Source organism: Biomphalaria glabrata, chromosome 9 (genome assembly GCF_947242115.1).
Source record: "Biomphalaria glabrata chromosome 9, xgBioGlab47.1, whole genome shotgun sequence".
Taxonomy (NCBI): Eukaryota; Metazoa; Mollusca; class Gastropoda; family Planorbidae; genus Biomphalaria; species Biomphalaria glabrata.
Genome location: NC_074719.1, coordinates 9,866,001 through 9,887,109, shown reverse-complemented (window position 1 = coordinate 9,887,109; position 21,109 = coordinate 9,866,001). Strand labels below are relative to the sequence as shown.

The 21,109-nt window shown below is 38.6% G+C and overlaps 2 protein-coding genes across 2 annotated transcripts in view; one reads left to right on the top strand and one right to left on the bottom strand.

Annotated features, from left to right (window-relative positions):
- Positions 1-21,109, top strand: part of LOC129928300 (uncharacterized) — a 149,425-nt gene that overhangs the window by 3,605 nt on the left and 124,711 nt on the right. The gene's annotated exons all lie outside the window — the stretch shown is intronic.
- Positions 5,680-12,273, bottom strand: LOC106073701 (F-box only protein 39-like). The gene is made up of 4 exons (XM_056042100.1): positions 11,349-12,273; positions 10,176-10,354; positions 8,749-8,854; positions 5,680-6,757 (listed from the first exon to the last, which is right to left on the bottom strand). The coding sequence occupies exons 1-4, from the start codon at positions 12,180-12,182 to the stop codon at positions 5,975-5,977; spliced, it is 1,902 nt and encodes a 633-aa protein (XP_055898075.1). The 5' UTR covers positions 12,183-12,273; the 3' UTR covers positions 5,680-5,974.

Genomic DNA, 21,109 nt, shown 5'->3' with positions numbered 1-21,109 from the left:
ATAACTCCTGGCTATTTATAAATGCAATACAGAGTAGAGTTATGGAGAAAAACGCTTAATTTGACATGCATGATGAAGACCACAATGAATATTTTTTTTGCACAAAAGTTGGCAACTGTTGACACTATTGTCTCAACGGTTGAATAATAATTTGTACGAACCACGCGTTTCTCTCTATACCATTCTAGAAAGTATTCAATGTTGTTTCTTTGATTCAATCGCCATCTAGCAAGTTATTAGGGGAAACTCTAAGGCTGCTTGCAACTGCAGCACAAAAGTGCTGGTTTTTATGGTTTTTATGGTTTTTATCGTTGGTCCAAAAAAGAAAATGTCGCTATAACATAAAAAATTGGATTTAACAGTGAAGTAACTACATATCCCACGTTTTTTTTATTTCGTGTGTTGCGAGTTGTTTTTAATCTATCTTCTATATATGTAATTCTCTTCTTCGCTCAAGAGTTTGGACGAGAAGAAGAAGTAAAGGAGAGATCACTCTTTTATTTCTGCGGATAGAGTTATCCCACGAACTTTACGAGCCTTGCGTGTAGCGAAGTCATACAGTATATCATTAAAATTCTATTTCCTACATAGATCACGCTCAACAGCAAGAATTAACAAATGTTTCAATCTATCTACGAGAATTGTTGAACTAAAGTAATTCTTCATTAGTTTGAGGCGCAAGAAGCTTCTTTCACCAGATTCCAAAAGTACGGGATAATGCCGTTTTTTTATCGCGCGTATGATTGGCATTTTCTCTATTGAATGACACCCCAAAATGACAATTTTTTTGTATATATTTTAGGAGATTTGTAAGAGTTTTCTAAAGATTTTAACAATTTCCGGATATTTCCAGGACTTTTTCGTATATTTTGCAATTTCAGGAGAATTTCAGGAGCTCCTGGTAAATTGACAGGAGGCCGCGGGAAATCTGTTTTAAGTTATACAATGGTTTAATTTAATAATTCATACACCTATGAAAGTGTGGGGCCCACTGCGGTCGCATAAGTGTGGAGCCCACTGCGGTCACCTAAGGCCGGCCCTGCAAAATAGCGGCGTATGCTACGCCGCCGGTCGACTAGTATATATATACATAATTCTCTACGTCGCCCAACCATGCAGGACACGACGCACGCACGCCGACTCTGTAACCCTCGATGAAAAAGTCATGGAAAGATAGCTCTTTGATTTCTGAAAGTCGGCAAGTCGCCCTGCATGTTATAAATGATGCCAGTATAATGCCCTGTATGTGGATATAAATGATGCCAGTATAATGCCCTGTATGATATATAATCGATGCGGTTTAATACCCAGTATGGGGATATCAATGATGCCTGTATAATGCCCTTTATGTGGATATAAATGATGCCAGTATAATGCTCTGTATGTGGATATAAATGATGCCAGTATAATGCCCTGTATGATATATAATCGATGCGGTTTAATACCCAGTATGTGGATATCAATGATGCCTGTATAATGGCCTGTATGATATATAATCGATGCGGTTTAATACCCAGTATGGGGATATCAATGATGCCTGTATAATGCCCTTTATGTGGATATAAATGATGCCAGTATAATGCTCTGTATGTGGATATAAATGATGCCAGTATAATGCCCTGTATGATATATAATCGATGCGGTTTAATACCCAGTATGTGGATATCAATGATGCCTGTATAATGGCCTGTATGATATATAATCGATGCGGTTTAATACCCAGTATGGGGATATCAATGATGCCTGTATAATGCCCTTTATGTGGATATAAATGATGCCAGTATAATGCTCTGTATGTGGATATAAATGATGCCAGTATAATGCCCTGTATGATATATAATCGATGCGGTTTAATACCCAGTATGGGGATATCAATGATGCCTGTATAATGCCCTTTATGTGGATATAAATGATGCCAGTATAATGCTCTGTATGTGGATATAAATGATGCCCATATAATGCCCTGTATGATATATAATCGATGCGGTTTAATACCGAGTATGTGGATATCAATGATGCCTGTATAATGCCCTGTATGATATATAATCGATGCGGTTTAATACCCAGTATGGGGATATCAATGATGCCTGTATAATGGCCTGTAAAATTAAAATTAAATTATATCTTTTATATAGCTCTACTTTGTTGCTTATTGCATGCTCAGTGCGCTATTGTCTCATCTCATTTGTGGACCCGTGGGGGAGGGGTATCTGGGAGATGTGTTTTCCGTGCTGCCTTTAGAAGCTCAGTCGGGTGTCGAACCTCGAACCCTCTTCATATGTAGCCTAGCCAAGCCAAGTTCAAGAGTACTTAGCCTCTCGACCACGCATCCCTGTATGAGATATAAATGAGGCCCGTATGATGACCTGCATGAGATATAAATGATGTCCATATCGGAATGCGAGGCGACATTAATATTTCAGTTCCGCAGCTATGAACCTTGACAGGAAGCTGACAGCTAGATAAAATATACATGAGATTCGGAGCCATGGCAAGGGGACCTAACTCAACAAATAGCGTCAATGAGAACGGAAGCAGACGATTAAGCATGGCGTCGGGCATTCATTCAATTAAAGGCCGCAACAAACAAGAGCCGAAAAATCGTTGAGGAACATTAGGGTTAATGCCATTTGTAAGATTGCATCTTCTCTGTCCTGTAGAACTTAACATTTCATACACCTCAGAGGCGTAAAAGGCTATTCCAAGATTTTTTAGATAAGCAATGTAAATGTTTATTATGTATTCTATATATAGACCCTAACACTATATTATGAGAACGCACAATTTGTTTTTGGTGGAAAGGGTGGGTGGGAGCTTAAGCCTCGTTTTGGTTATTCCGGCCTCATACCGTTTTCTTTGGTGTACACATACCGTTGATGCAAATTTTTCAATGCTTATCAAAAGGTTTTTAGTAAGCCTCTGGTCTGTGTATTGTAGAGAGTTAAGTAAATATATGAAGGGATATTGAAACAAAAAACAGCTGACAGAGATTCGAATAAATATAACCATAGGGAGGCGCGGTGGCTGAGCGATAAAGAGCTTGGCTTCTGAACAGGGGATCCCGGGGTCGATTCCTGGTGAAGACTGGGATTTTTAATGTCGGGATATTTTGGCGCCTCCGAGTCCACCCAGCTCTAGTGGGTACCTGACATTAGTTGGGGAAAAGTAAAGGCGGTTTATTGTGTCCACACAACACCCTTAATTGGTTACCGTTGGCCACAGAAACAGATGACCTTTACATCATCTGCCCTATAGACCACAAGGTTGAAAGGGGAACTTTGCTTTTTTTTTTTACTATCAAACCGTAGACCAGGTGCCAAAATATAAAAACTTAGACCCAACCATAAACATCAAACTGGCAAGGAATGAACACTGAAAAAAAATTGATATCAAGATACATTGACAACTTTTCTATCTCAGAAAACTTACACAATTTAAAATTGATACAACAATAGTTTACTTGTTATACTGCAGACACCAGCTGTCTAATTAACTTTGCTATCACCTGCTAGTATGGTAATACTTCAAAGACATCGACTAAATAGACTAATGTATAAAACATCTAATATTGCTCAAAGAAAGCTACCATCTCTTGAAGAACATTGACATGAAATAGACTGTCCCAAAACGTATAAAATCCTTAAAGACAATCTGCATCCCATTAAACCAAAATCTAGACGAAGTGGTCAGCTCCATTCCATTAGGGCTAGGACAGAACGATTTTAAAACTAATTTCAGTTTTCAGTCAGGGTATCTTAATAAACATGCGTCGTCACCGAAATGTTCATTGAGTCCCAATTCATCAAGTGCTGGTTGTGTGTGTGTGTGTGTGTGTGTGTGTGTGTGTCTGTATTTTAAGTTCTTTATATTTGCATCTATATAGTTATTGTTTTGGTAGCAATGCTGAGGTTAACAATTGTAGTCAAACTGAGTTTCGATTCTTTTGGACCAATAATATATATATATATATATATATATATATATATATATATATATACAGACACAGGAATATATATATATATATATATATATATATATATATATATATATATATATATATATATATATATTTATATAGATAGATAGAGTTCTTCCATCGTGGTTCTATGATGACCACGTTTGTCATCCAGGGGGCTGAGGGCTTTACACTGGGGTTTTATGCCTCCTCATGTGACTGGTGAGACCTATGCGAGCCCGGAATGTTCGGCTGCACACTTGGCAGGATATTCCAGCTGGAGATAGTGATAGATAGATAGATAGATAGATAGATAGATAGATAGATAGATAGATAGATAGATAGATAGATAGATAGATAGATAGATAGATAGATAGATTGATAGATTGATAGATTGATTGATAATTTGATTGATTGGTTAAATGATGCGTGGACTGATTTATCTCTTAACTCATAGGTCCAACAATCCAAAGTCCCAAGCTCTTGTATCTGAATTTCTAAATGTTTTGTGTCTGGCATACTTAGTACGTACAGGTAATACCTTGGCTAAAATGGTGTTCTTTAGAACCAATGATGTCATAGTTAATTTCAATGTCCTCTTTGATATTCCCTGATGCCCACACACGCGCACATTGACACGTCTTAGCTGCTAATGACAATGTCAAGACATGGCATTCTAAATGTCATCGGATGGATGACACAACGTCACGAGTAAAAAAAAAAAGAGAAAGAAACGCGATGCACTTTTCCATCTCCCCCCATCCCGCAATGCAGACACAGCACAGAAGAGACACACTGCTTGACGTAGTTACGTCCCTAGTGTCCGCCTGTCACATTTCAAGTCTGCTCAACTCTGACACATGCTCACGATGAGAACAAAAAAAAAGGGGGGGGGGTGCTAGAACACAAAAAAATGTGCATGCCTCCATCACAGCTGTGCCACTAGACGCATTCCTAAATACTGGGATAACACGATTAGAATCTCGTGATAGATTAAATCTAATAAGAGTTCGAGATTTAAATACCACTCTGTAGTCTGTTGTACGGTGACTATTAAAAGACCCCTTCTTTCTGAGAACGAGGCATTCGTAGAGACATTAGTATCCTGTTAAAAGATTCAATCTTGAAGAAATTCTACAATGAGAATTTAGGAGACTTGCAAGCTGTTCTTAATATAAACAAGCAAAATATTAAACATCCTTTTAGAAAAAGCTTTTCTAGTGGAAATAACTTTGCACTTACAACTATATCTATCAATAATATAGAAGCTATTTACCTTATTCGATATCAAACAACATAGTTAATTGCCAATAATTAATTGACTAAGGTGTTACATTTTAATTCATTCATGTCTTGTTAGGTACAATAAATAATTGTTTTAAGTTTCCACTTACCCTACAACAAGCGGGGGGAGGGGAGTAGGTAAAGTGTTCAGTTAGTTAAGAGGACGAAGCCCGACATATTTAGCCATATCTATGAGCTATGAAGGGTTAATTTTCCTTGTTGGTATCAACTACAATAACTAATTACCCAGTAATTAATTGACTTATTGGTTAATTATTTTATGAATAATTGTGCAAAGTTTCAACTTGTTCGAGGACAGTCAGACAGATAGACAGAGTGGATATAAGCTTTGAACTAAATAAACAAGTAAACAGTCGCTAGCTTGCGAGTCTCACTTTGTGCTCAGCTTTGTCCTTGCCATGGAATAAAAACGCTTGTAATGAAGTCGATAAATTCTTTTATTGTATACAGTCCGTCGTTCGTAAGAGTATATTATGTAAATGAATTTATCAAAATGTTCATTATTATGTAAATATCTCAGTAGTCTTTTCATATTTAAAAAAAAAAGGAAAGCGTTGTTTCTCGTAGTCCTGTCTACAATGTTAGCAATATGAAATGAATTGTATTTCCATAGAGAGGCATTGGAGTTTTGTAATAAGGTCTCTTTATTCTGTGCATGCGCTGTTCCATTCAGTTGCAGACTTTGTTGCACGAGACTACGAATCAGGACTCAGTCTATTGTCCTTCCGTGGGGTCCTCGAGTCGAGGTGATGCATGTTGCAAGTCAGACTGTCTTTCTACGGGGTCCTCAAGTCGAGGTGATGCATGTTGCAAGTCAGACTGTCTTTCTAAGAGGTCCTCGAGTTGAGATGCTGTATGTTGTAAGCCAGATTGTCCTTCCATGGGGTCCTCAATTCGAGATGCTGCATGTTGCAAGCCAAACTGTCCTTCCTTGGGGTCCTGAAGTCGAGATGCTGCATGTTGCAAGCCAGACTGTCCTTCCATGGGGTCCTCAAGTCGAGGTGCTGCATGTTGCAGGTCGGACTGTCTTTCTATAGGGGCCTCAATTCGAGGTGCTGCATGTTGCAAGCCAGACTGTCCTTCCTTGGGGTCCTCAAGTCGAGATGCTGCATGTTGCAAGCCAGACTGTCCTTCCAATTGGTCCTCAAGTCGAGGTGCTGCATGTTGCAAGCCAGAATGAATATCTACGGGGTCCTCAAGTCGAGGTGCTGCATGTTGGAAGCCAAACTGTCCTTCCATGGGGTCCTCAAGTCGAGGTGCTGCATGCTGCAAGCCAAACTGTCCTTCCATGGGGTCCACAGGTCGAGGGGCTGCACGTTGCAAGCAATACGGTTCTTCCACTGGGTCCTCAAATCTAGGTGCTATATTTACGGCGTTGTTGTCTGTGCATGCTTTTTTGTTAGGTTGATCATCGCTCATGTCACGCATCTGAAGCCTCTCTTTCACTATTTTGTGGACTGTCGAGATAGTCCTTTTTGATCGGTAGGAAGCTGAAACCTGGGAATTAAAACAAAAATATATATTTTGAGGCAAGTGTTACAATTCTGAGGAAAGTTTTGCAATGCTCAGACAACTCAACATTAAGTCATGCCCTGAGGCAGTGCTTGTCTTATGGCCTTTCTCAGTCGTAGAACGACAATTTTTTATCTAGTAAAGCACTTTGTCATGTATAGTTAGAGCCCTATTCTAGAGAGGCATTCACGTCTACATGTATAGTTAGAGCCCTATTCTAGAGAGGCATTCACGTCTACATGTATAGTTAGAGCCCTATTCTAGAGAGACATTCATGTCTACATGTAACGTTAGAGCCCTATTCTAGAGAGGCTTTCACGTCTACATGTATAGTTAGAGCCCTATTCTAGAGAGGCATTCACGTCTACATGTAACGTTAGAGCCCTATTCTAGAGAGACATTCACGTCTACATGTATAGTTAGAGCCCTATTCTATAGAGGCATTCACGTCTACATGTATAGTTAGAGCCCTATTCTAGAGAGACATTCATGTCTGCATGTAACGTTAGAGCCCTATTCTAGAGAGACATTCACGTCTTCATGTAATGTTAGGACCCTATTCTAGAGAGACATTCACGTCTTCATGTAATGTTAGGACCCTATTCTAGAGAGACATTCATGTCTACATGTAACGTTAGAGTCCTATTCTAGAGCGGCATTCACGTCTACATGTAACGCTGTTTTCGAAACAATGAACTTATTACTAGGTCATAGTTAACTGATAGATTGTGACAGGTCTAACGATACTGAGACAAGTCTTACGATACTGAGTCAGGTCTTAAGATACTGAGACAGGTCTTACGATAATGAGATAGGTCTAACGATATCAAAACAGATTTTTCTATACTGAAATGTCTGAAGACACCGAAACGGGTCTTACGAGACTTAAGACAGGTCTTACGAAAAACTGAATGCAATATTAATAATAATAATAATCTTTATTATGCTAGAGGAAAAGTTAAAATCAGATAGATCTAGTTGAATTGTATTTGATTATTTTTTTTTTGCTAAGGGCACAAAAGAGTTCTTGTATCTGTTTTGACTTTGCTATCAGTGTCTCGTATCTCTTTTGGGATGGTAAAATCAAAAATTCCTGACCCAAAAAGTGATTTTTTTAATTTCTAGAAACTTTTTAGTTTTCGTATGAATGTTTTTCTCAAACAGCTGCCAAAATAGTTGTTTTGTTGTTGTTGTTTTTGGCCAATGACCTTACCATCAGCATATAGGATTCTATTCAGTTTATTTTTATGTTTATACTTCTTTATATTAATCTACAATTCTGACTGCCCAAATGTCAGGAAATAATATGACTGGGCAGTGACCCTTCACTAGAGGCTAGAGGCGACTATAAGTTTCAAAACAAAGCGTAGACTCAGCTTGTATGATCATGTGAGGAGATGTTATAGACTTGTCACCAAATAAGAAGAGAGGAGGGGTACAGAGGTAGAAAAAAAAACGTGGAAGAAGGAACCAATGAGAGTACAACAAGAAATGTTCAAAGAGAGAGTCCCTCAGAGTCTCGATATTCCTCCCTCATCCCTCTCTCTCTCCTACCAGCCCAAAAACTTCTGGGCAAGCGACGAATGTTTATATAATTGAGTTTCTTAAATATACCGTTACATGTCGACATTCACGGCTGGGAAGCACTGGCCCTCAATCACTCCTCATGGCGTGAAGCTGTGAGTCTCGGAGTCTCAAGATTTGAAGCAAGAAGAGTGGCCAGGGCGAAAGAGCTCCGAACCAACAAAAAGTTGAGCGAAGAAGCAGGCCTATCTGCAACTGACCTGACCCACCCATGCCACGTATGTGGCCGGCTTTTTAAAGCGAGGATAGAACTTTACATTCATCTTTGAGTTCATAGGAAATGAGAAATGTGCTCATCTTCGATCACGAAGGAGGAGCTATTCACCTTTACACTCACACACACATGTACATACTGCTAATTGTTGAACTAACAAAATAACAAGGGAGATTACCTTAACATGGACTAAACGTGGACATTTTTTCACCAACTTGATCAAAAGCTCGTCAAAGTAGTCCGTCTTTTTGTGAAGGTCTAGTTCCAATCTTTGGAGCTGTTTCCTGGACAAGACATTTAACAAATATTTAAAATACAGGCTCGCGTGATTTTTTTTAGTATTGGAAGCTGAAGATTAGCATTATCCCGCATTCAGAAATCTGTCAAGTACGATTTCTTTCCCTTGTTTGATACTAAACAACATAATTACCATTAGTTAAGTAACTAAATTGTTACTTTTTTTTAATTCTTGTTTTGTCAGGCACAAGAAATACTTGTGCGAAATTTCAACTTAATTAAAAAATGGGGTGTAGAGAAATAACTTGTTTACAAACGTTTTACAAGACAGACAGACACACAGACAGTGAGTTGATATAAACTTTGTAAATAATATGTAATCGTACATATTTATTATCTTTAGTCTAGGATAGTCTAGATCTATCATAAATTTAAATTTAATCTAATTGATACAATTACACTTAATATAAGCTTTGTTTTTTAACAAATCGTATTTCTCTGTATTTCGTTTGTGTCTGTGTTTCCTCGTGGAAGTTGAAAGCTATATAGGCCTGCATTTATAAATAAAAGTTTCGTTTAAAAAGAAGCCTGTTCAAGTTTTATTCTTATTTGTATGGCTCCTTCTGTCCCGAAAGTCAATGAATTACTGAATCTACTTTCTTCTTGAGCCGGGGGAGAATCAGCTTTGACTAATCGAGACTAATCGTTCTATAACGATTGGTCTTGGACTAATCAAGCCGACAGTGGAGCGGCAAAGAGTGCAAACAGTTTGTAAATTAGAATGAACTTGTTTTAAGATGGTCTAATAGCGCAGCATTCTTTGACATAGTATCGACTAAAGCCACTTCGTTTCTCTCTCGTACCAGCACGTCCAGTTCATCTGAAGGTCTGAATTAAGACTATGACTACACAGTTTTAGTGGTACTAGATGTTCGGGGCTACAAACCGACGAGCGAGTATCAACAATTGAATTTTTTCTTCTTCACCTTCGCCTATCTCTTAGTCCGTTGGGGCACCACACAAGATCTGTCAACCGTCTTTCTCCATTCCTCTCCGCCCTTTGCCTTGGATAGAATTTTAATGACAGGGCTGTCCATTCTTTGATGTTAATTTCACATCGCTTCCTCTGTCTTCCTCTTCTACTTTTCCTGGTACTGTTCCCTGGTGGAAGGTCTTTGCGAGCTCTGAGGACGTTGTGATGTGGCCAAAGAGTTTGAATTTGCGATTTTCGACAGTGGTCAGCAGGTCATTATGGAGTATAATAGCTGTATAAACCCTGTTTCTAATCTCTTCATTCGTGGTCCTTTATTTGTAACACCTAGGGTTATCTTTTTCTTATAATAACTTGTAACAAGTAGATCTGCTTACCAGTAGAACTTTTTGATATGACGCAACACTCCATCCGCTCTAAAGTCTTGCCTTCGTATTTCTATCTTGACACTGGCGACAGGAAGTACTGAATCCATTATGGCGGGAAGAGACTCATTCGGTTTGATAACGTTACCAACGATATTGAACTCCACTTCCATATTTCGGCACGCCTTTGTCTACAGGGGAGAAACACAAACACATTGATTATTTGCCTGCTTGATATATTTAGAGAATCATAGATAGGATACAATTTGCATTACAGACAAATAATTATTGTATTACTTTAAAAGAACTAAACATAATAAAGTCAACAAATAGTTGTTTTTTTAAGTTTCTTCCAAGAAGAGATATCATGCTAACCTATACCTTCTAAAGGACAGCAAAGAATTTGGGTATTTTCATAAATGAAAAAAAAGCATGCGTTTTGGCGTATCGGGTGTACAGAATACGGAAGTCTTGATAAACTAGTACTAACCTATAAAACCATTCTGTGCTCCTTACATCCATCACTGTAGACTCGAATTTTTTTTAGTTTTGTTTTTTTTTCTTTTTGTAGCACAAATCAGTTTTTTATTATTAGTTAAGCAACAGTGATCTTTCAATATGGCGTTCTTGACATTGTAATTTTCAATTCTCTCCCAATCTTCTTATCATTTTCTTACGTTTTTCTTTACATGCCATTATATAGTCACTACATTTTTTCATATCTCTTTGTCTTCTTTTTCTGCCTTACTGATTTTTTATGCTTCAAGAGCATAAACGAAAATACTAATTATGTACATGGAATCAAAGAACAAATTACTGTTAATTTATGGAGGCGCTTGGCTTCTGAACCGGGGGTCCCGGGTTCGAATCCTGGTGAAGACTAAGATTTTTAATTTCGGGATCTTTAGGGTGCCTCTGAATCCACCCAGCTCTAATGAGTGTCTGTCTTTAGTTGAGGAAAAGTAAAAGAGGTTGGTCTTTGTGCCGGCCAGATGAAACCCTCGTTAACTGTGAGCCTCAGAAATAGATGACCAATATATCCTTTGCTTTATAGACCACATGATCTGAAAGGGGAACTTTACTTAATTAATGTTTAGTGTGAGGACCCTAACTGCTAAAAGACATGGTCTGCGGGTCGTTGGCCCAGATGTTGAGAACTAGTAGATAATAAGTGCAATGTCTTACCAGACAGTTCCAGCTCTCAAACGGTATACGAGGGGTCCACGGAGTCACATAGTTGGCCCACAATGAGAGATGCTTCAGCTCGCCCTTCCTGGCCCTCGCAAGGGAGACAACACTTTCATCGGTCAAGTAGAACAGGTTGATTGACAGTTTGGTCAGTTTGGTCAGTGACGACAGGTGTGTTGAAAGCCAGTCCATATTGACAGTTAAACCACTGAGAAAATAGTCCTCGATACTCAGTGTTTCAAGAGTGTTTCTAGACTTACGAAACACAGCATTCAAGACCTTCCTACCCTCAAGGAATGACCAGTGGGCAGAAGGCATCTCAAAGACTTGCAGAGGGCGGTTTCTGGAAAACATTCGCGTCATGGCACTGCATATGCTTTTGACTACTAGATTACTAGTACAACCCATTCGAAGACCGGAAACTTTGAAAGAGGTGATAGCAGCCGCACTCCAACCTTCGAGAACCAGCTTGAACTGGATGGCCATGATTTTGCATTCATGCTTGCCAGGGTGTCGGCACGTCAATGACAGAGTTCGACAATGTCGGCCGAAATTTTGGGCACAAAACAACAAGTCGACCTTTCTGGTGGAACCGCTAGAACAGTGAAGGTCGAATGTTTGGACCCGCCAAAGACTCGGGCTGTTTAGAATCAGACACTTCCAGCTCGTGCAGACAGACATGGCTCTTACGAGATCCTCCCTCCGCAGAAACGTAAACACGTGGATTACAATCTCAATCGGGAGTCGTGAGAAGCACGCCTCTACCGACTGAATCTCACTAGCTTCCTTCTCTTCGGCTTTTGGTGGTCTGGGTTTTCTCTGACGACTCATGTCTAGACACCTCCTGCTAGTTATACGCTGTTGTAGCTGAAGATTCTAAAGAGATGCTAACAAGCCTTCCATATCGCCGGCAACACCGTGTTTCGTGTTAACAGGAAGTGATGATGCCTTTTCAAGCTTCCGGCTAAGCTTAGTTGAAGTGCGCAATGTACATCTAGATTGGTGCGCACAGACAGCTCATATCTACTCTTTTCTTAATGGATCGGAGTCTATCTTGTTGTCATATATATCTAGATTTGCCTGGTTTAAGCTACGTAATGTAAATTCTTGACAAAATGGCAGGGTAGTGGCTAAATCACAAATTCGCTGTACTGTCTCTGTGTATTTTAAACATATTCATCCATTGTATTTGTTAACATACCTTCACCTACACCTAACCCTTAGTGTGTTGGACCACTGGGGCACCACACAGGATCTGTCGACCGTCATCCTACATTCCTCTGTCTTGACTAGAGTCCCTTTCAATGACAGGCCCTTCCATTCTTCGACGTTCTTCCCATCACTTTAATCGTCTGTCTGCCTCTTTTTCTTTTCCTGGTTCTGTTCCCTTCAGTTTAAATTTGCGTTTCTATAGTGTGGCACCCAATAGCCTTTATGCCCATTATTATTCGATCCTGTTTAGAATTTTTTTTTTTTTTTTTGCATACCATGTTTTTTAATATATCTGTCCAGTGCATGTGTTTAACATATGTACGGCCTATGCACTCTTATATATCCTTTCAACAAGGCAGCCAATACAAAAATGGCATATACCAATCTAAATCAATCTGTTCTAGGGAGGCTATTCCCCTCAACCCCCCCACTCCTCCACCGCCAACCGGTTGCCCATTTTTAAGTTAATACAGTAGCAACAAGTTTATAAATGAAATAAAACTTTAAAAATTAGTTTCTATTTCACAGTGAAAAACATTGGATCTTCAGCCCGAGCTACGTCAAAAACGTTCCCATTCTGTTAATAGAGCAATCAGACCTAAATTTACAAGATGTATCTTCATTCAAACTCCTCTAGAATTTAAAAGACATATCCATTCAGGTTTCTCCAGAAATAGATACCCTCTGGTGTTAAACCAGGTTTATTCCTTTTTTAATCAACGCAGGACATACCCTAGTGGGTCTTCCCTGAGTTACAAATAGATACCATTCGCATTCATTTCTTTCAGTTGATAGTAAATTGAATGAAATTAGCTGGACAGATTTTCAAGACACTCAGAAACTGAATTTAACAAAAAGATGCAAATAGAGACTTGATCAGTGTTGATGCTAAAAATGTATCTGATTAATACAAACTTGCAAAAAGGCTTCTCCTAAATAATAAACAGAGATTCACTTTCAGAAGAAAACTTGAATTACCCAGGTGCTAGACAAACCAATAATAGAACTAATACTTAGCCTTTGATGTAATCTGGAAATCTATGATTTTTATTTTAATTCTGTAATGTTTTTGTCATTGCTATAAATAATACAATTGTATCGAAGCCTTTTTTTGAAGATATTGGCTTTGTGTTTCTACGGAGTGCCTCTTGTAATATAATTGTTCATCACAAATATGTAAAATGGAATAAAAGTTTTATTTGAGGTGAAGACTGCCTTGTTTACTCGTACTTGATGAGTTAGCTGAACTTAGTAGAAGACTTACGTTTGATAGATTACATGAAGTTTAATAGAGTCACATTCACCTGTCGCTTAGTCTGTTGAATCTTTCGGCCACGACAGTTTATCCTCAGACCATTTCTGTTCATTCCTCTCTGTATTTTGTAGGATAGAACCTCTTTCATTGACAGGCATGTCCATACCTTGATGTCGTCTGCCGGGATCTTCCCACCACTTCTGTAGTCTGCCTCTCTTTCCAATCCCTGAAACTGCAGAGTGGTCATTGTGAGCCCAGTGGATATGGCGTCTTTTTTTTTTTTTAGCAATGGTCAAAAGTACATCGTGGGGCCCAATGGCCTTTGTGGTCATGTTTTACACTTCCTGATTGGTGTGTGAGATGTAGAATCCTTCTGGGCCATCTTGATTTCACGGCTAGGATCTTCAATCTAATTTTTGCAGTTTGAGTCCATGATTCGTAGGTATACAAAAAGATGATTTTTACAGATTAATTACTTGGTCTTAATAGATTGATTGAACTTAATATATTACTGAAAGCATTAATAGATTAATTCAAATTATTAGATTAATTGATTTCATTGGAACTGAGATTGTACAGAAGAACTCTAGGTATGACATTTAAAGACCGAATAACAAACGAAGAGATTAGAGACAGGGTTACTACAGCAATTGAGCCCCAAGATGACCTGCTAACTCTGTAAAAACACTGAAACTAAAGCTCTATGACCATATTACAAGGTCTTCTGGGCTTGCAAAGACCTTCCTTCAGGGAACAGTACCAGGAAAAAGAAGAAGAGGCAGATGGAGAAAGCGATGGGAAGACAACATAAAATAATGAACGGCCTGCCGTTGAAAGAGGTTCTATCCAAAGCAAAAGACAGAGAAGAATGGAGAAACACAGTCAACAGATCTTGTGTGGTGCCCCAACACTCCAACAGACTAAACGATAGGTGAAGTTGTTGAGGTGAAGATTAATTGAACCTGGTAAATTAATTGAGCTAATTGGATTAATTAAACTTGATATATTTTTTAAACTAATTAACATTAATTTGACTTAATAGATTAATTAAACTTGATACATCACTTGAACTTAATAGATCCGTGTTAACGTTAAATTAAGTCTTAACTTTTAAAGACTCGACTCGATCCAGCGCCGCTCAGTATTTATTCGATGTTCCAAGACACTTGTCACATTGCCTGTCACCCAGGGAAAAAAAATAATTGGAATAATGGCCCAGGAAATAATCTTATAAATTTCAGCTCAGAAAATGACCGGTCTTTTCCAGGCAATACATCCAGAAAATGACACGTTCTTAACCTGACCTTTCAACGTCTCACGTGACCTGATAACACTAGGTTTTTTGTTGTTTTTTTTTTAACATTTTCTTCTTTGTTTCAGTATTCGCAAAAATATTTTTAAAAAATTTACCTTAAAAAAGTGACATTTTTCACAATAATAGGGTAAAATAGTAAAAACTAAAAAAAAAAAAAAGAATACACATGTCAAGATATTTAAGCATCCAATAAATATTTTGAAATGAAATTTGCACAGTGTCTTCAGCATGTAATTTCAATCATATTGAGATACAATCATCACAATCAGAAAGAAAATTTTTTTTAATGAGTTTTTTTAGTGTGGGAACCCTAAAACTGTGGAAACTGGTATTGAGGTCAAAACCTATCAACTACTTCATAAATAGTAATTCTGGTAGCATGTTTTGTTTCAATATGGACATAGAACAAAACTTACAAGTTTCAAAGCTCTAGCTAACTTAGTTTTCGTAAAAAGTTGACAAAAACCAACCAAAACATTTTGAAATAGATTTTGAAAGCTATGTATGAGAAATTTGAAAGTCAAACATTTTGCAACAAGTTTGGTCAGAACTCTGTTAACTCCTGTTAATGAGACATCTTTATAAAGATCAGTCTGTTACAGAATATATACCAAGTATTAACTATCTTGTCCACTCCAATGACTTCACCCACTTACTCCTCCCCCCCACCACCCACACATACGTGAAGACGGCTATCGCGCTGACCAAAAAGGACGCACCAGCGAGTGCAGACGTACGGATCATCACTTCCGGTTACGTCCTAATTCTATCCACTTAGAGAGACCAGGCGTCAAACTTCTTCCTGTCCGGTGGGTTCCTGCCTCAACACCGTGTTAGCCACTAGTGATAAATAATGGATGGCCTCAGACTGAATGGACCAGGTCATCATTTTTTTTTTGCTTCGTTCGAAGACCCGACAGACAATTGGACGAGAAATGATAACAGTAAAACTATTTGACAATGTCGCTATCTGTTCTTAGCTTTTCTTTGAAGATCTGAACCTTAAATCTTCATTTCAAATTGACGAGATGACTTTCTACCACTTTTACAATAGTATTGGCTCTTTTTTAATTTTTTTATTCACATGTTCAATCTAATATTCGTCTACACACATACACAGACACATCTGGATACAGATGGACACAGAAAGTGAGAGAGACACACAAACATTGGCACACACTGAACAACACACACGAAGACACACTCAGAAATACACACAAATACTTGACACACACACACACACACACATACATTAAGTTTCAGTTCCGAAGCAGACATCTGCTAACGTAAGGAAGGCTTAATCTGACTGATGATTTAAAACTACAAATATGAACGTGCTTGTAAGAATGTAACTAATGTACCTGACTTTATTCTATACATTTTGTTTGGTGCTAAATCGGTCATTAAAAATGAGGATTTTTGTACATTGAGACATCTTATATTTTCCCTGTTTCCGGTGTACAAATAATATAGGAATTGATTGGCAAATACTGATTTAGTTTATGACTTGTGTACTCTGAAGAGTCAAATTTCTGAGATCGTTCGATTTTAGCACAAAGTAACTTTTTTTTTTATTATTACCATTAAGTGTGTCTCACCTAGCATGTCTAACCTGGCGTTAGGTGTCACTTGGTCTAACGTGAGTATAAACTGGCGTTATGTGTCACTTGGCCTAACGTGAGTATAAACTGGCGTTATGTGTCACTTGGCCTAACGTGAGTATAAACTGGCGTTATGTGTCACTTGGCCTAACGTGAGTATAAACTGGCGTTATGTGTCACTTGGCCTAACGTGAGTATAAACTGGCGTTATGTGTCACTTGGCCTAACGTGAGTATAAACTGGCGTTATGTGTCACTTGGCCTAACGTGAGTATAAACTGGCGTTATGTGTCACTTGGCCTAACGTGAGTATAAACTGGCGTTATGTGTCACTTGGCCTAACGTGAGTATAAACTGGCGTTATGTGTCACTTGGCCTAACGTGAGTATAAACTGGCGTTATGTGTCACTTGGCCTAACGTGAGTATAAACTGGCGTTATGTGTCACTTGGCCTAACGTGAGTATAAACTGGCGTTATGTGTCACTTGGCCTAACGTGTTTCTAACCATGTGTATCTAGGCATAACCACTAAGGGTTTTATCTGTTATCATATGTCACTAGGCCTAGCTATTTAAATTGGTCTAACCTGACAAAAGGGCGCATTGTCTGAGCGGTAAAGCGCTTGGCTTCAATACCGAGGTCCCTGGTTCGAATCCTGATGAAAACTGTGATTTTAATTGCAGGATCTTTTGGCGCCTCCAAGTCTACCCAGCTCTAACGGGTACCTGACATAAGCCGGGGAAAGTAAGTGCGGTTGGTCGTTGGGCTGGACACATGACACCCTTGTTAACCGTGGACCACAGAAATAAATCCCCGTTACATCATCTGCCCTAAAGATCGGAAGGTCTGAAAGGGGAACTTTACTACTTTAACCTGACTATACGCCTAACCATTCAGTGTGTCTAACATTCCATCGTGTGTCACTAGGTCTAGAGTGTGTCTAACCTGGTATCGTGCACCACAAGGCCTAACCATTAAGTGTGTCTCACCTGACAACGCGTGTCACTATGAGTAACCACTGATTGCGTCTAGCTTCACATTTGCTAGGCTTACCATTAAGTTTACCTGGCATCTTGTGTCACTAGGCCTAACTAAAAGCTTCGTCTTACCTGGCATCGTGTGTCACTAGGTCTAACAAATAAGTTGGTGTTACCTAGCATCATGTGTCATTTACTAGTATTAAGCCAAAAGGACAATGCGAGTCAGCAGTATGTGTATGTAAATCGATCAAATAGTGTGTCCTACATAGCTGTGTGTATCCCTAGACCTAGCCTTTGAGTGTGTCTGCGGCACACAATAAGACCAGTACTATCACTTACTAAAGATGCCCGTGATAGAAAAAAAAAAAATAATTTCCCGCTTCATTTCTATTATTTTCTACCATCTCGAGTTATCGATCGTGGCGCAAACGATTATCGTTCCTGCTGGTGTCCGGTGGCACATGACCTCTGAGAGCAAACAGCAATGAAAGAGACAACGGAACCAGTACCATTCGATCGTTGCTTCCCAGGCGTGAGTTTCAGCATAGACCCAACGATAGGAGTAAATAGTATTAATGAGAACAAAAGAACAATTCAATACATAGGGATAACCATACATTTAGATCAATATATTAGATACAGAGGCGTAGCAGCAAACATATTATCTTTAAATCAGTATCCATTAGAGATAAATATCTAAGGGGAATAACTATCAATATCTAGTTGTTGTTGTTGTTGTATTTTTGGTGCATCAGGGGAAGGGATAATAGAAAGTGTTGATAATATATATATATTTTTTTTAAGAGGACGGTTTGACCTGTAGCACCAAACTGCTGGTAGACAAATAAATCGCTGTAGGCGTATCATTTCTTAACTTATAAAACTTGAAATAACCTCTTTGTGAACCATACTAAATATAACGTTTCTTAAATATAGACAGATTTAACTTCAGCTAAAATGAATCATATACAGTAGACCCTAGTAATAATATAAAATGGTATTCTGAACAATATCGGACACGCAACAAAATCACATCCTTTCACTCTGGCAATCTTGAGTCGTATGTTCTACCTAAGACAGCTGATGACAATGCTGCTTATCTTGCATCATTCACCAACCAATCGCTAACGTCTTTCTTACCGTCACCATAGAAACACACCAGCACATACTATATAACAATATTTTAAAAGGTTTACGATAACATTTACATTCTAACACAAAACTAATGCTAATTTAATTTTTATTTTCTTTGTAGGTAACGATGATCCTATGACGTCTTTGACTTGTTTACCTTGTCTATTTCTTTCAAAATCTTAACTATCTTTCTCTTCTAATTTTCTTACTTTCTTCTGTAGGTTTTCCTTACATCGCCTCCACTGGTGTCTATATCACATTCCCTTCTTTTCCTATGTTACCGTATGGCTTTAAAAAATGTCATCCGTATCTTACTAATCGAAATGCCAATAAAGAGGAGATTACTCTGCTCAGAATTTGTCGTGAACAATATCTATTACAATCTGACGTACCAAGACAGTATTAAAGAATACAAGGATGGCTGCCTGCTCGTGTGGTTTTCACTCTTCGATGGTCGTGATAGTCCCGGGTTCAAACCCTCCCCGCCACTATATCCCGTCATCCCGTGAGGTTTGAGTTAGGATGTATTAATTTTCAAATCTGAAAAAAAAACAACATCCGAAATATGTAAAACAAGGCATTTTACAAGTCATTTTTAGCATGGCCTGCGCAGGGTGTGTAAATGTATGCAGATCACAGGGCTTGACCTCTTTGGGGGCCCCTGCATTTTGACATTCGACATCATGACATGAGATAATGTACTCAATAAATATATGTCTTATGTATGGAATACATGCCAAATGATGACTAATTTACATAACAACATGAATAGCAAGATAACATGGCATTTGGGTTAATATTTAATGTGAAAAAAATTTTGGACACTCATTCCGGACCCCCCTCAAGTGCGAGCCCGTTGGGATGTTCAAATTCGGACCCCTCCCTCCCCCCACTCTAGCTACGCCACTGGCATACCGCGAATATTGTTACTATATAAACCATATTCTTAAGCACTTAAAGTAAAATAAAATTTATTGTTCTATATTGATGTGACACTAGCTTGCCTGGGTTTAACAACGGATAGGATACAAATCTTTTTATTAAAAAAAGTGAAGACGTTCTCAGAAACATTTTTCAGTTTTGCGTGTTGGATAATTCTCTCGTCGGGAGGACGTTCTTTTGATCCAGTGAGTTGGCCAACACGTTTTTTTTTTAACTCGTCAAGAGTGCTGACAGATCTGCTAACGTGGACAAAAAAGAAATCTGGACAGAAGGAAAAGAAGCAAACATCTCAGATGACCGTGAGATGTTTTTTTTTTTTTTTGTTTTACAATTGTCATGATTATTAACACATCAAACAAATTTATTTTTATTGCCTTTTTTTTTATTTTCTCAATTTTCCACAAAATAATTTATTTTAAAGAAAACAAGGTCTGAGGCACCATGACCTAATATTTAAAAGAAACGCGGGAGGATTTTTATATAAATGGAATTTCCGGTGTACAGAATATTGAATCGATTGCAAACTCTTACTTACAGCTCAAGGGAGGCGTAACAGAGGTGCACCTCCTACTCACTTTGAGAACCATATCCGGCCTCAGTTTGTCCTCACCGGCAAAGATAACGAGAGTTGGCAGCAAATGTCTGAATTTGAAAGCTGGAGAACTCTAACAAAGGTCACGTGATTGTGACACAGATTTCCAGCCTGCGCTAATTGATAGTCTTAGGTTTTATATCGGAGTTTCCGTCTCCTAGACTGGCTGCTGACCAAGGATATATAATTCGTCCATCGTGGTTCGATGATGACCACTTTTGTCATCCAGGGGGGCTGAGGGTTTTGCACTGGGGTTTTATGCCTCCTCATGTGGCTGGTGAGACCTATGTAAGCCCGGAATGTTCGGCTGCACACTGGGCAGGTTATTCCAGCTGCAGCTAGTGAAGTGGGCCTTGCTTTTCTTCTCTGGCGTTTTTCATCTGCCAGCCGTTGTTCTATTTTCCTCAGCAACCTGTGCGCCAATTTTCACAGCGCGATAGAGCCCAATAGTTAGCGACGATCCACAGTAGGTTTGAGGTCTTGCTGAAAACAAACATATACGACAAATAAAAACTCAGACGCGTTGCGGGCAACGGCTTTGTCAGCATGACATGTGACAAATATTTGCTTGAAATTATTCATCTTTCTAACCGAATAGCACTGTCTTTTGTTCAAGTAAAACCAGTCGAATAGCTCACCTATAATAAACACTATACCTATAACATAAATAGTATCAATACCAACGATAAATGGAATTGGCCCACCTTATATGTGAAGTCTAATAGCTC